The sequence below is a fragment of the Adiantum capillus-veneris genome, chromosome 9 (assembly GCF_014529385.1).
Source record: "Adiantum capillus-veneris isolate H3 chromosome 9, ASM1452938v2, whole genome shotgun sequence".
NCBI lineage: Eukaryota > Viridiplantae > Streptophyta > Polypodiopsida > Polypodiales > Pteridaceae > Adiantum > Adiantum capillus-veneris.
The window spans coordinates 6335618-6349724 of NC_140939.1; the positions used below are offsets into that span (position 1 = coordinate 6335618).

The 14107-nt window shown below is 41.6% G+C and overlaps 1 protein-coding gene across 1 annotated transcript; it reads right to left on the reverse strand.

The window, feature by feature from the left end:
- Window positions 1–2775: 2775 nt before the first annotated feature.
- Window positions 2776–5510, reverse strand: LOC147450078 (zinc finger CCCH domain-containing protein 12-like). The gene is made up of 6 exons (XM_086519409.1): window positions 5019–5510; window positions 4860–4925; window positions 4268–4390; window positions 3901–4170; window positions 3362–3616; window positions 2776–3272 (listed from the first exon to the last, which is right to left on the reverse strand). The coding sequence occupies exons 1-6, from the start codon at window positions 5172–5174 to the stop codon at window positions 3027–3029; spliced, it is 1116 nt and encodes a 371-aa protein (XP_086375535.1). The 5' UTR covers window positions 5175–5510; the 3' UTR covers window positions 2776–3026.
- Window positions 5511–14107: the final 8597 nt, after the last annotated feature.

Sequence of the window (14107 nt, forward strand, 5' to 3'; positions counted from 1 at the left end):
CCAATGGTGTACATTGCATCGTAGAGAATGAGAGCTAAGTGGGATGGAGGCGATAGTGCAAATCCCACTCAAGGGGATAGGTTCGAGGATGTAAGGGTGGGTGCAATCCCTCCACTTGAAGAAGATGGTTTTTGTGGTTGGCGGCAACATATGTTATATAATGTATGAAGCATGAACGTCTGGATTTCTCCAGAGTTGTGATACGTTGGCATTGTAAAAAAGGCACACTCACTTGGTAGTCTATTGAGAGCAAGTGTGATACATCCGATCTTCCAAACCTCTTCTTGATGTCTCCCCCCCCCCCCCCCCCCCCCCCCCCCCACGGCTTGTGACCCTCATTTTTAAAGCAAGCCTTATCTTTGTATACTTAGTATACTCAATAATCCTACTTCCTCTGTTGTTTGGTCTTAAGCTTCTCCTTCATTTTCTCCATCTTCAACGGGCATTCTTGCAGATGTATTTCCAACTATTGGTATTAGAGCAAGCTTTTGCATCTTGCACAGCATCACCAATATCCTCCTGGCTCACTTTCTTATTGAGGTATGATTCGGATTCATTTCGACCTCTATTTTCAATACAAGTAATATTCCACAAGCAATTTCCTCAAAACACACTTTGCTTGTATTCTAGGAATTGTACTATACAAGTTTATGTTGTGTAATTTTACTTATACGCAAGCAACTTTTGCATCAAGTAGTCACCAGCCATGGTTGGCAGTAATGTTACATACCACATGTTGTGTCGTGAGGACAAATTGGATGGGGACAACTCCCCACTTTGGGAATACAACTAGAACCAAGCCATTTGTGGCATATTACCTTTGTGGGATGGCAGCTCCATGCCAAATTCCAACCTACGCCTTTCAAGTGAATCCCTTCCATAATGCTCGTGTACTGTATTGTAGAGTCATAAAATTGTAATCTTTCTTAATTCAGAATAAAAATTTGGATGAAGTATGTTCCTTGGTTCCATCTTTCAAATTGTCTTGATCAACCTGGATGCTTGTAGCTTTTTCATGGTAGTCCATAATGATGTGGTCCTGCATGCAACACCTACCAGTAACATGTTACCGATGCAACTATCTCGAAATCGGCATACTTATAAAAAGACTTATCATGAATGACCACTACCTAATGTGACTCGTTGCTACACCCATCGATAGTGGAAGAGCTACAGTTAGGGTGCCCCACTAGACTTCCACTATATCAAGTCACCATAAATTCTAAAAACCATTCATTCACAATATACTCATCCTTAAAAAGAATCCAATGATGGATATTTATATTTTCTTTCCTCCAATGGCATATTTCTCTAGAGAACATCTAACAAACTACTCTTTAATCAACTGCAGCTCCTTTCATTTTTTGTAAATATATGCAAGGGACCTTTGGTTTTCCACATCACCATCCAATGCTAAAATCAAATTTCTTAAAGAAAATGCACTGATATCATGCAAAAAAATTCAGTAGTGCCACAACCCATATTTGCATTATTATTTCAAATTACTAAAGCTCAAGTGAACTTGCAGCGACTTCTAGAATTCAGATCTTCTGGTTAAAAAGCCCATGATTATAAAATGATTCAAGGGTCTTGACTGTCGAGACTTGTAAAGTGAATTGACAAAGCCTTATTTTTTCATGTTCTGTTTAAAAACCTCAAATGTGAAGACAATCTCTGTTTAAAAAGCCAATTGAGTATGAAATGATTCCAGGGTCTTGACTGTCAGACTTGTAAGGTGAATTAACAAAGCCTTATTTTTTCATACTCTATTTGAAAACCTCAAATGTGAAGGTAATCTGATGTACAAAAGCAGAAATCATGACACTACAAAAATGATGACGTACTTTGACAACCGTACATTAGGCGGTAATGATTGATGTGCGTACCCATCCATGCAAGGACATTCTTGTCATCACTAACCAAAGCATTCTGTTTGGCTTGATTTCTAAGATGGCTAGGGAAAGAGAAAAGGCTAAATAGATGTGCATATTGGCGGGTTCTATCCCCACTGATGACACTCTTTGACATAACAAAGAGAAGCATTGATAGTCATGCTGAATGTCCATTAAGCATATGGGCATAGCAATGCTGCTAGTCATACATCTGTAGGACATGATGGTTGTCTATTTGAGCATTATGCCCACTCCAAGCCTGCAACAATTCAATGTACCATGCTGCAAGGATATCTTTGAAGAACTTGAATGCCACAAGGACAATCCATGCTTACCAAAAGATCTAAGGTTCGGCTTTTGGAGAGGTTTGCTCTGTTCCAAGTGCAACAAAGCATAGCATCCTATAAACCCAAGTAGGACCTGCAGCACGAAATGGAAAACAACAAACCAGTCTTCGGAATACCCAGGATACAATAGGCAAAACTCCATTAGTATGTTTTAACTCATTTCTCACTCGGTCTTCGGAATAACCAGGATGCAATAGGCACAACTCCGTTACTATGTTTTAACTCATTTCTCACTCGAGAGCGGAGAGAACCAGGCAACAAGCAGATAATTCCAACCATTAGTGGTAGCATGCAAATATACCTCACAAAAACAATCAAAACAGGTATCCGTGACAAATGCCTAAGTGTCACATTTCTGCATGGCATCGACAAGAATCCAAATCAGACTAGCAGTAAAACAACATGTGGCTCCCACTAAGGGAATATATCCTGTACCTTCGATGTGCCAACCCAATACACCGCCACAAACGGCCCTTTATCCAATGTCATGCGTTTCGACAAGCGTGGCATAAACAAAGAGATTATGGAGCATGGTGGAGATCAAAAAGAAAAAAGTTTGCTAAATCTTGTATGCAATGTCAAACTTATCACTCATATACATGACAAAAATTCCCGGCCAAGTCTCAGCAAGACACATGCTCTGCCCTCTTTTGAAACAAGCTACACACACTCACGGAAAAATTGGACTCTCTCTCAAGTCCTCAAGTATTGCCGAGAAGGGCACCATGAACACAAAATGTCTGGGGACACACATCATAGCCTCTTGTCCCCCATGACCTCAGATTTCCTAATCCCCGGTATTCTCTGCCTTAGTGTCCTGGCCATCTTGGGAAGTAGCCCTGTCCTCTGTTTCTGCCGACCCATCCTTGTCATTGCTATCCTTAGGTAGAAGGGTAGATTCCCCATCCACGTTGATGGGCTCTTTCGCAGGGAAAGATGGAATTGAAGGGGTCCTGATGGGGTGATCGTACCTGCATACGGGCCCAAACTTGCATATACCGTTTTTAAGGTAAAATGTACAGAGTGGCTGCCCCTGCTCGATATCAACATTCAAGACAGTATCACAAAGGCAATAAAACAAAAAGGAATCATCAGCCTGCTATAGAAATGTCTAATTCTTACCGGCCGCAGAGGCAGACCCATTGGACTCAATGTAGCGGCCACCATTGGAATAGCCATACTCCTAGGATGCTGGTACTTGCAGCTAGCTCCAAACTTGCAATGCCCTGTTTGCACATAATACTGGCAGTCTTGCTGCTCTGGTCTTGAAGAGCAGTTCAAAGGACCATCAAAGGGCAGTCTCATGCCACCCACGTGCTGTTGTGCACCATTAAAATATCCCCTGTGATCTCCATTTGACAATGGCGTGCCCATACTCTGTAAACAAAGCAATAAGGAATGCAATCAAACAGCAGTGTCAAACTGGTAGCAAAAAAATCATAAAAGCGACACTTGGACCCAATAAGTGCATAAATATGTTTAAAACATTGAAAATCCAGAACTGCTAATGATTGTGTGAATGCCACACTTGTGCCGGATAAAAATCAGGATACAAACAAACGCACAGACAGTATTCTTACTAACAACTTACATTGAGACTACATCATTAGTAAAAAACATGATACCCAAAGCCAGCAAAGGTTTAGCAAAGCAAGTTTTACTTGATACGCGGTCCAGCCACCATTGAAAGGAACATTTTGGGACGAAAGAGGCGGGTACATTGGCATGTAGGGAGAAGCCCCAGGTAAGCCTGAGGCCGGATAATAGACAGGCCTCCATGCGGGTACAGTTGCAGGGGACAAGGGTGCGTTGTTGGGATAAGAAGGGGAACGGGCAACTCCAATGCCTGCGGGATCTGGATGGTGAAACTTGCAAGCCACGCCGAATTTACAAGATCCTGTACGAAGATAAAATGCACATTCTTTTTCGCCCTGATCATACATGGCCGCACCAAACAACAGGCCACCAGCATTAGTCCCTAAAATGTGCAGAGCTGACCATCTCAAATGTGTACTTCAAATTAGTTACCGGTCGCATAGGTAGACCGACAAAATTGAGAAGTGGGGGTCCTCTCGCAGAACCAGCCTTTACATGGGGATGGTTGTATTTACACTGCACCCCAAATTTGCAGGTTCCAGTCTTGAGGTAAAACTGTAAAGGTAGATAAACATGAACATAAGATGCAATGAACCGAAAGTGAATCCCATGATGTGTGGATATATATGTGCATTCACCCTTATAGTAGCGAAACAAACCCCTTGCATGCAAGATGAACCGACGTGCGGAAAGCAAAGCATCAACACAGTGCATGTGCATTCCTTGTGCAAATGTGTCCTAGATTATGTGCGCATATGTCTACGGAATATGTTCATCTGTTGTTCCACATCCTAAAGAATTGATCGGGTGCCAAAATGCAACAATCTAGATAGCCCCTTACACAACAAGAGGAATGCTTCTGATGCCTTTCAAACATAAACCAGATTAACACATCTATGAGCTAATGCAATATACTCCGTTTCAATAAAAGATGGCATACAAAGATAAGCTTTGCAGACATGATTAAACTTGGCCTCCAGTTTAGATAGATCACATTATTAAGCAAAGGGATCAGATCTCTTACCTGACAATCCAGTTGGCCAATGCGCTCCGGAAATTCGGACATCTGAGAGGGGTAGGAGATAGCTTGCTGACAAAGCAAGAGCCCAAAATCAGCTGATTAGAAGAACCCAACAGAAAAGAAACAGCTAATTAATCCTCTGGCAATGTAGGATTGACATACCATGGAATCCAGTCCTTGGCTTGGATGATTGAACCTGCAATTGGGCCCATATCTACAGTTCCCTGTGCGGAGAAAGTGCACACAATCCCGGGGGGGCTGCTGGACACCAGATGCTGCATCCATGGCCACCTGCTGCTGCACAGGGCTCCCCTTCATGAAGAAGAGGGAGGGTCCGCTGAAGGGCGCTAATCAACGACCCAAATTCAATCTGACGAGCATTGAGCGGAGAGGATCGCATGCATTGATCGCATGGTGGCGTGCGGGAAACGCTGACGCACCTTTGCAATGCAGAGGGCGGAGAAGCGCGCAGAGAGAGAGAGAGAGAGAGAGAGAGAGAGAGAGTGGGCGATGATGATGTAGCCTGTGTGTAACGAATAGAGGAGATTGCGAGAAACAGCGAGAGGGAAAGACGGGCGATGGCGATGGTGCAGAAGCTGTGTGTGTGAGAGAGAGAGAGAGAGAGGGAGGAGAGAGAGATGGTGGGAAAAGATGAAAAGAGGTGAATGCGTGATACGTCGTAGAGAGAAGCTCTGAATCCATCGTATGAAAATCAAGCTCGATCTGAGCCGTTGAATTGGCCATGTTTACTCTTGATGCTACAAATCTAGGTCGTCCAGGTGGAATATTATTTTATAATAGAGCAGTCTCTATCCCTATATTTGCCACATTAAAGGGCTTACCATTTCTTGATTACTCTCCAAGCAAGCCAAATTATTAGAAAATGACTTTTTAATTCATTATAAAATCATACTCTAATGACATTCTAGAATACAAAAAGCAAATATTGAAAATTCCCATACAATTCCGTGCGTTGGGATTACATATGAAATTAAATTTAAAAATCTCTATATCTACCCAAAAAGAAAAGGAAAAAGTAAATTAATACACAAAAATGCCGCGGTGATTTTTACAAATGATTTATTTAAAATTTAAAAGTCAAGGGCACAACATTTAGAAATGCCCTTTTCCGCTTTTTTGAGGGAGCGTGGGCTCTCTCTCCTGCTGACGTGGCAGCAGCCTGGCCGGGCCCCACAGCGCCGGTCCTTTCAAATCGCAATTTAATGCAAAATCTTGTCCCTTTTTTCTTCCCACACGAAAATTAGCCGCCACACACAAGTCGCACGCTCTCCTCACCAAAAAAATAACCATAAAAAAATATTTTTAGTTGTTTTATGGGCTGAACTTGCTGCTGTTTTAAAATGGCAGCTTTCTCCTTCGATTGATTTAACATCCAGCCTCCAGGCATCTCCTCTCTACAACTTTAGCTCATTTTCCCCTCTCATGACAAACACATGTTGGATATCTTTTCCCTTCCTTAGTTAAGGGTGTGCCCCCGCAGCACACTCCATCTCAAATTACACGCGAACCTCGAGGGGGATCCGGCTCACCGATAGAATAGCTTGTGCTTCCAACCATCGGATCCCCTCGGTAAACTAGGGGTGAACTAGCGGGGGAAATAGTTTACCCTCAGCTCGCACCAACAGGATCAAACAAGGCCAAGCGCACTCTTAACCGTGACACATAATCTCATACATGGATCCCCCCTCAAGGGAAAGATAGTGACGAGAGTGTGCCCACCACGGACAACAACATAGCTTAGCACCACTTAGGGAGACTCATAGCCACCTTGCATATAGCCTCCCACATTGGAAGGTTGCGGAGGTTCTGATCAGCTAATAGAGATAATGTGGAAGGTGCAATTAAGCACCCTCAATGACCGAGGGAAAAGCTCATAGCTTATGCCCAGTTTAAATTGCCTAAAGGCCAAGGAGTTGCTTTGTTGCAAAAATTCTATTTGCCATGGGCGTGACCAACTTTTAACAAAAGTCGTATGCTGCCTACCGACCTTGAGGCACAGTAAGCAATTTCAATAAGTTCAATAAAAAGTATACTTCGACGTCTATTTAAAGACGCATCGATACTATTATTAAAAGGGGAGGGATTTCGGGGCCCCATGTGGAAGCCTCTCTTTCCTTTAGGCTAGGCCCCCGGCGAGAAGAGAGAGAGAGAGAGAGTTGGAGGTGTTGCTCCCAAAGGTGGTGCCTTCGTACTTCAAATATACAATAGACCATTGAAATAAAAGTCATATATATATATACAATGGGTTTATCTTTAGAGTGTTGAACACATGTGATATGATATACATCCAACACATGAGTAAAGAGAATGAAGAAACCTTTACCCTCAAGTGCTTCTTCTATTGTTGTTGCTTTCCACTAACCGCCTCTTAGCCACATCTAGGCTCTGATACCATGTAAATTGACGGAGAAGGAGAGAGCTTGAACTCTTGCAAGCTCACACGCACACGTGGGGAGAGCACAAAAGATTGGCATGGAGAATAAAATTTCCTTTGCCTTCTTCTTCACTACTTGAAATGGTAAGATATGTCTACAAAACATAAATAGGAAATAAAGCATAATGAAATGTCTATGTACAAGTATCAGTGTGAAACTGCTACTGAGTGAGCTGGCAAGAGAAGAGCCATCACTCTCAATAGGTGGACCCTATTGGTGGTCTCATTGGCCATGATCCTCGTGTCTACTATCTCATGCCATTGATAAACATAGGTGGGAAGTGATCTAGGAAAATGATGTGTTGAGCTTGATTTCTCAGCGATCATCCCACTAATGGCTATGCAGAAGGACGCTTGTCACTCAATTTCAAAGCTTTCACTTGCGACATCGACACACATATTTAATATGCTTCAAGATGGGAGCACAAGAAGATGGGAGCACAAGAAGATGTTCAAAAGGCTAGACGTATTTTCAATACAATCATCAGTAAAGACTTCATCGTCCTCAAAATTGCTTTTGATACAGCTTATGATAGGATGAGCTTGTCATCCATTTGAGATTCCTATAGGCTAAGGTTTTTGGATCTAAAATATATCTATGCATTATTGATATGTTTGGTAATGCAAGACCTAGGATAGCTCTCACTCTTTATTTATCGAAATCATTTAGTGAGGCAAAGTTTCCCCCTAGTCCCCCTCTTCTTTGCCATAGTTGCAACAATGACCTCAATTGCTTGATCTAGGACAAAAAATATGGAGGGCTCATCGAGGGCATCTTGATTTTGCAAATCCAACATCATATGGTATTTCATTGATGACATTAATGCTCTACTAGACAATGATGAGTACTCTTTGGGAAAAATTTGAGAATATCTCAACACTTTTTGAGAGGCATAAGGTTCTTGAATCAACCTCCAAAAGCATGCATCAAAGCAAAGAGGCACACTATCCCACAGTGGATCGTAGACCAAGCTGCCAGGAAATCCAAGATTGGGTGGTTTTCAGCTTCTATGTGTTCCTATGGGGTTCAAGTTTCTTTGCAGCAAAGATATGAATGTGCCTTTGGTTGGTTCAAGACAAGATTATAAGGTGGGTTAATTGTCAACATTTATTGGCTGGCATAGTTCATGTAATTTAAAATTTTCTTGGATCCCCATTGATTTCTTTTATTACATGACCTAGATCTTTGTATGGAGTGGAGGCACTGCCCCTTTAGTATCCCTCACTAAGGCATAAGGTGCTTACTCCAACCCCTCAATTTAGATAGGAAGCATAGGAATTTTGAGTTTGAAACATTGTGGGGCCAGGTCATAGAGCCTCTATCTTTGTTTGTCAAGATTCATCTCACATTAAGAAATTTGGATTGCAAAGAGGGACCAATTCCAATAGATTGGCAAAGGGAATGGGATTTGCCCCAGGTACAAAACTAAAACAGAGACAATTATCCATCTGTTCTTTTCTTATGAGTAGACTCAAAAATTGATCAAATCCCTCAGCTTGGCTCTTTGCTGCCCTTTGAAGTGGAAACAATCTCTCCTTGGGGATATTTGTTTCTTCTTGAAATTGGTTGAGAGGGAGATTTTTACTACTAATTTGGAGATGAAATTGGTAATGACTTTGGCTTTTTTTACTAAACAGTAGAGAAGGGGTTGGTATTGAGATTTCTTGATGAACCTCATGGCTAATTGTGTTAATCAAGTCCACTCTATCACTCAACAACTCACCTTCTTATGATGTGTTGAAATACCATGTATAGCTATAGCTGGAAAGAAGCTCGAAGACATAGGTCAAGCTCAAAGATCTTGCCAAATGGTAAGAGGAGCTTTCTGACGAGCTTAAATATGCTACTAATAGCAAAACTCAAGAAATCCCCACACTTAAGGGACTCCTTAGGAATCAGGTTGATGATTTTTATGAGGCACACATCTATTTGGCATGGAGACCATTTTGTCTTTGAAAGGATCTTTGCACTTGGAGTCTTATTTGGGCTTGAGGGGTGTTCTTGGATGTGGTACCTTAAAATTGGATGAACTCTCATCATCCTTGTAGTGTTTGTTATCGACTCTATTTTGTCATGGAGACAATTTGGTCTTCAAAAGGATCTTTGGGCTCGGAGTATTGTTTGGTTGAGGAATGTTCTTGGCTGTGGTACCTTGTAGTTGAATGAACTCCCATCATTCATGTAGCTTTTGCTATCTCATATTATTTTCTCGTGTTTATGGTTTTCTATAAAAAAAAACTTCAGGCTTGTATGAAGCCTTGTTAAGAATGAAGCGTATGCCCCTGCACACTATCTTACAGGAGCATGTTTCAAATTAATGGGATCTATAGTTGGGAGAATGCATGTTGTCCGATGCACATTTGTATATTCAGGGCTAAATGTAAATTCGAGACATTTGGCGTCCCACCATCATGAACTTGCAACCTCCCTCTAGCAAGTCGTGCTCTAACCACTATGCCAACTTGCAATTAATAAAATATAGGAGATATGTGGTGTCATATTGTAAACTTGTGACTATGGGGCGATTTTGTATATATCGGGTTGCTCGTTGGACGGTCCACAACGTATGCACACCCTTGTTTTTTTTTGGGGAGTGTTTGAAAATAGTTCAATCGCTCTAGACCAAGTGATGATTGATCGTTTTGGCAAAAGAGCAGTCAGTTTTGTGACTTTTACCCTTCCGCCTACTCCGTTCTGTGTGACCGATTGGCTACAACGCTTGTTTATCTATGCACACCCTTGTTTTTACCTCCACACTTGATAGCCTTTGAACACGCCCATGTGATATAGTATGGAGGGGTGACGAAACTCTTTTTGTTAAAGAAAATAAAAAATAGAGGGGTTTCCTATGCACGTGTCGTAGGAAAGGCTATCTTCGCCTAAAAGTGCTTAGCTTCAACTTATGATAACCCAAAGATTCAAGAAGCTTATGTCATGATCCCACTACTCCACCCCCTCTTCCTTATGCATTCATTTGGCATTTGAAAGAGAGGTCCACAAGCACTATTGAAAGAGAGGGTGGAATTTTCCGAGGTAAATGGGGGGCATAGTACACTTTAGAAAATATGGCCTCCATCACTACAATATCCAAGCCTTTCAATATTTTGTAGATTTGAGCTGGAGCTAATAAATTATACAAAGGCCAAAAATAAGGTACCAAGCTCGTATATATTTTTTGAGCCTTTATGCACCCATACCACATGTGGGAAAAGATATAAATCTCTTTGGAAAAAGCATCTTGCAAGGACATCGCCATCAAGGGATTGAATCAAATCCCAAAGCATTAGGTGTTTGTTTATGCTTATTTGTAGTTTCAAGGATAATCTCCAAACCCTATTGGTGGATTTCATGATTATTAGCATTATTCTTTGGTTGTATGGGCCCCTCCCTATGGTAATGTGTTAGGAACCCTAGTGTCACTGTATAAGTTCAACACAAATCCTTGTCACTTATGGGGTAAGTGAGAGACATCCATATATTCGTTTCTTTTTTCTTGTCTAATTCGAGGTACATATGGCAACCCAAAAAGTGCCAAAAGTTAGAAAAGATAGACGTCATGGAAAACTACGGGCAAAGATTTAGTGCATGCTCATAGAAAATGAATCAAGTGGCTAACTCTAGGAAAGAATAGAAGCTCAAAGAGCTACATGAATCCCCTTGCTAAAACTTTTTGGTGCTCGTCTTTGGGTGCTTTGCATTTTGCCCATGCCAGATGTTCAATAGAAAACAACTCATTGACAAAAAGTCGCTAATATAGTGTACTTAAACTCGATCAAGAAAGGAGCACAAACACTTTTGGCAGACATTTTTGCAAACACTTTGACAATTCGACCTTGCTTTCTCTATGTACATCATCACGATTCACACTCACCTAGTCGTGCTCGGTTGGCTTAGTCTTGTAGTTTGTACTAGTATGTGACCCGCGCGTTGCCGCGGCTATATGTGCGTCAATTGAAGCAACCATTGTTCTCCTTCCCTTCATAGGGAGGGCAAATGTGGGCAAATGCTTATGATTCTCATGTAAGCTTTTATAGCTTTTTTATACACTTGTGCATCAACGACCACTTTAACTACTTTCTAGATGATAATGTATGACAACACACAAGGTCTAAGTGCCCTCCACATTCACATCAACCAAGCACAAATCTATCTTTTGGATCAACACTATGTCTACCTTTTCAAGTGTAAGATCGAAAAACTAATGAAGTGTAGCTACTCTCCACATTTTTGTGGATTGACCGAGGACAAATCTCCTTCTAGTTGGTCATGCCAAGCTCCAACATACTCCTCCTAATCATGGCAAGTTTGTCCCTCCCCCCCTACCCCCCCCCCCCCCCTTTTCTGTATGTGTGTGTGTGTGTGTGTGTGTGTGTGTGTGTTTGTTGAGTTCAAGAATTATCAGGTCAATTTGAGGTCTCTTGGGAATGAATTAAGTAATGAGTTCCTTCGCATGATGTCTTGTCTTAACATCCTATGTTTCTCTCTAGGGAGGTAGAGAATTTGCGATTAGGCTAGAGACACCCCCTCATACAATTGATATGGGACTTTGGTGAGTGGTAGTAGCCCTCTAAATAGACTAATAGAGAGTTGGTTTCCTTCTTTGGATATAGTGTTTGCATTGAACGACGAATTCTTTAGATGCATTAGCATCCCCTCTCACCATCCTTACCAATCAAGTCATTGGTCGTGATAACAACTCTCCCATGCTTCTCTCATGTAGTTTTGGTCTTGCATTTGGGACATCACAGTTGACTTAGTTATCAACTGCTATTTGTTGGCACTTAGGATGCATGTACCAGCCATGACCCAACATGCCAACATTACACCACATAGTAGCAATGTGTCGTTTGCTTCTCAAAGACAATATTCATGATGGGTGTGTGACTTGGGGGTGCTTACATGGCTATAACAACTTTGTCTCTATATGTGGATAAACTTCAAAATTTACAGGTTGAATTGCACTCAATCTAGCTAGCATGTACACTTGCATCTACCAAGACTCGTCGCATGGATGTTAAGGTCTCTTGCAATAGACCATAAGCAGGTTAGTAATATAAGGCATACATTGTTTGTTTGTGTACATTTGGGCACCATTGGCACCTTAAAATGAGAGAGCAAAGAAAGCAGAAAAGTTCACTCAATCATTTCTCTTTGCAAGAGTTTTGGGCATCATGCTAAAAGAAAGGGCATGCTGCAAAATACACACACACACACACACACACATGCAAGTTGTTCTTTGAGACAGAAGACTGTATTCAACCATTCACATGCTTGCCCTTACCCATATTTTATACCATATCACCCATTTGGCTTAGTTCCCAATCCCTTAAATGCGAGACAGAGCATTGATGCACTACATAGAGGAGTCTCTTTTTGTACGCGAATTATATCCCTTAACAATTTGATAGTGCGATCATCATACCCTACATGAGTGCTCAGCTTTTGATCACATCAAACTTTCTTTACCCACATTTTAGCCCATACCATGGCCTACATACCTTTCTCTCCTAGCCACCTCATGATTCAACTTGTCAGTGGCCACCCTTATATCCATAGTCTTCAAGCATGTTACATTGTGTACTCGGTTCCATAGGTCAATCTGACCTTTAAGGATGCTCTCTCTCTCTCTCTCTCTCTCTCTCTCTCTCTCTCTCTCTCTCTCTCTCTGCTCCTGTTAACCTTTGAGATCACTGTGATTGTTTCTATGATATTAAAATTTATGTCCCCCTCTCCTTGTATAAGTATGTGAGCATGCAAGCCCTTGAGTTCAATAATCAACGTTCATCGGCTAAAATTTTTAGGTTTGTTGTGATCTTCTTCTTCTTCTTCTTTTTCTTCTTCTTCTTCTCTCTCTCTCTCTCTCTCTCTCTCTCTCTCTCTCTCTCTCTCTCTTCTAACTTGCTATGCAACATGACGACTTGTTGCCAACAATGTTTGGATTGGATAAGGTTTGCCTAATCTTAATAGCTGAGAGTTGAGATTAGTCGGTCTCAAGATTAACGGGTCTCAAACCACGTCAGTAGGAAGAAAAATGTCTCTCTCTCTATCTCTCTCTCTCTCTCTCTCTCTCTCTCTCTCAGGGTGCATGTCTAGTTTGTAGTATTAAAATGTAGCATGTAAGAGGCTAAGAGCCTGTTTGCGTGTACCAGCAAGTCTGCTTTCTAGTCGATCACGAGCTGGCTCTTCTCTCTCTACCTATATAGTCGTGGTAGTTAAGAGCCTCGAAACGGGCATAACGTTTCACATGGTTGACTTTTGAGGCCCTCTCGGTTAGCAGGAACCTGCTCAAGATCTGTCTCATCACTGAGTCAAATCAATCATTTTCTTTGAAGCCACCGGTTTTCTTGACTTGCAAACAAAGCTAGAAGGCTATTTAGCCATTCCAAAGTGACCAGGCTCTAAATGTAAGCAAAATGACATGGAGACAGTTCTACAATGGAGGCACATGCACGGAGGCAGCCCTACTATAAGAGACCGAGTCATCATTTCTAGGGGGAGGCAAAGGCCCCGCATTAGGTATGCAACACCAAGGAGGATCCAAATGAGCAAAGTATTGCTAACTCCAAGACCAAGGCCAATACCCTCGACTAGCAATGATCATCCTCCAATGCAATCACATCAGTGTTCTGGAAAGGTTATTTTTTCAAACATAAAAAATTGCTTTCCTTTAATTTTTGCAAGGAAAATTTAGAAAATTAGGTTTATTTTGCAGGTTTTTACACTATTTTTCTCTATTTTGGGGCAATTTCTCCTTTTCCTCTTGTCCTCAACCGGCATTTTTGAAATTGAAAAACG

Bases quoted from the DNA above. Each gene is read 5' to 3' on its own strand.
- LOC147450078 (XM_086519409.1), bottom strand. From the start codon at position 5,174: ATGAAGGGGAGCCCTGTGCAGCAGCAGGTGGCCATGGATGCAGCATCT. The intron at 4,391-4,859 runs GTAAGAGATCTG...CTACCTTTACAG, and splicing joins TTGGCCAACTGGATTGTCAG to TTTTACCTCAAGACTGGAAC. The intron at 4,171-4,267 runs GTAACTAATTTG...ATGTATGATCAG, and splicing joins TCGGTCTACCTATGCGACCG to GGCGAAAAAGAATGTGCATT.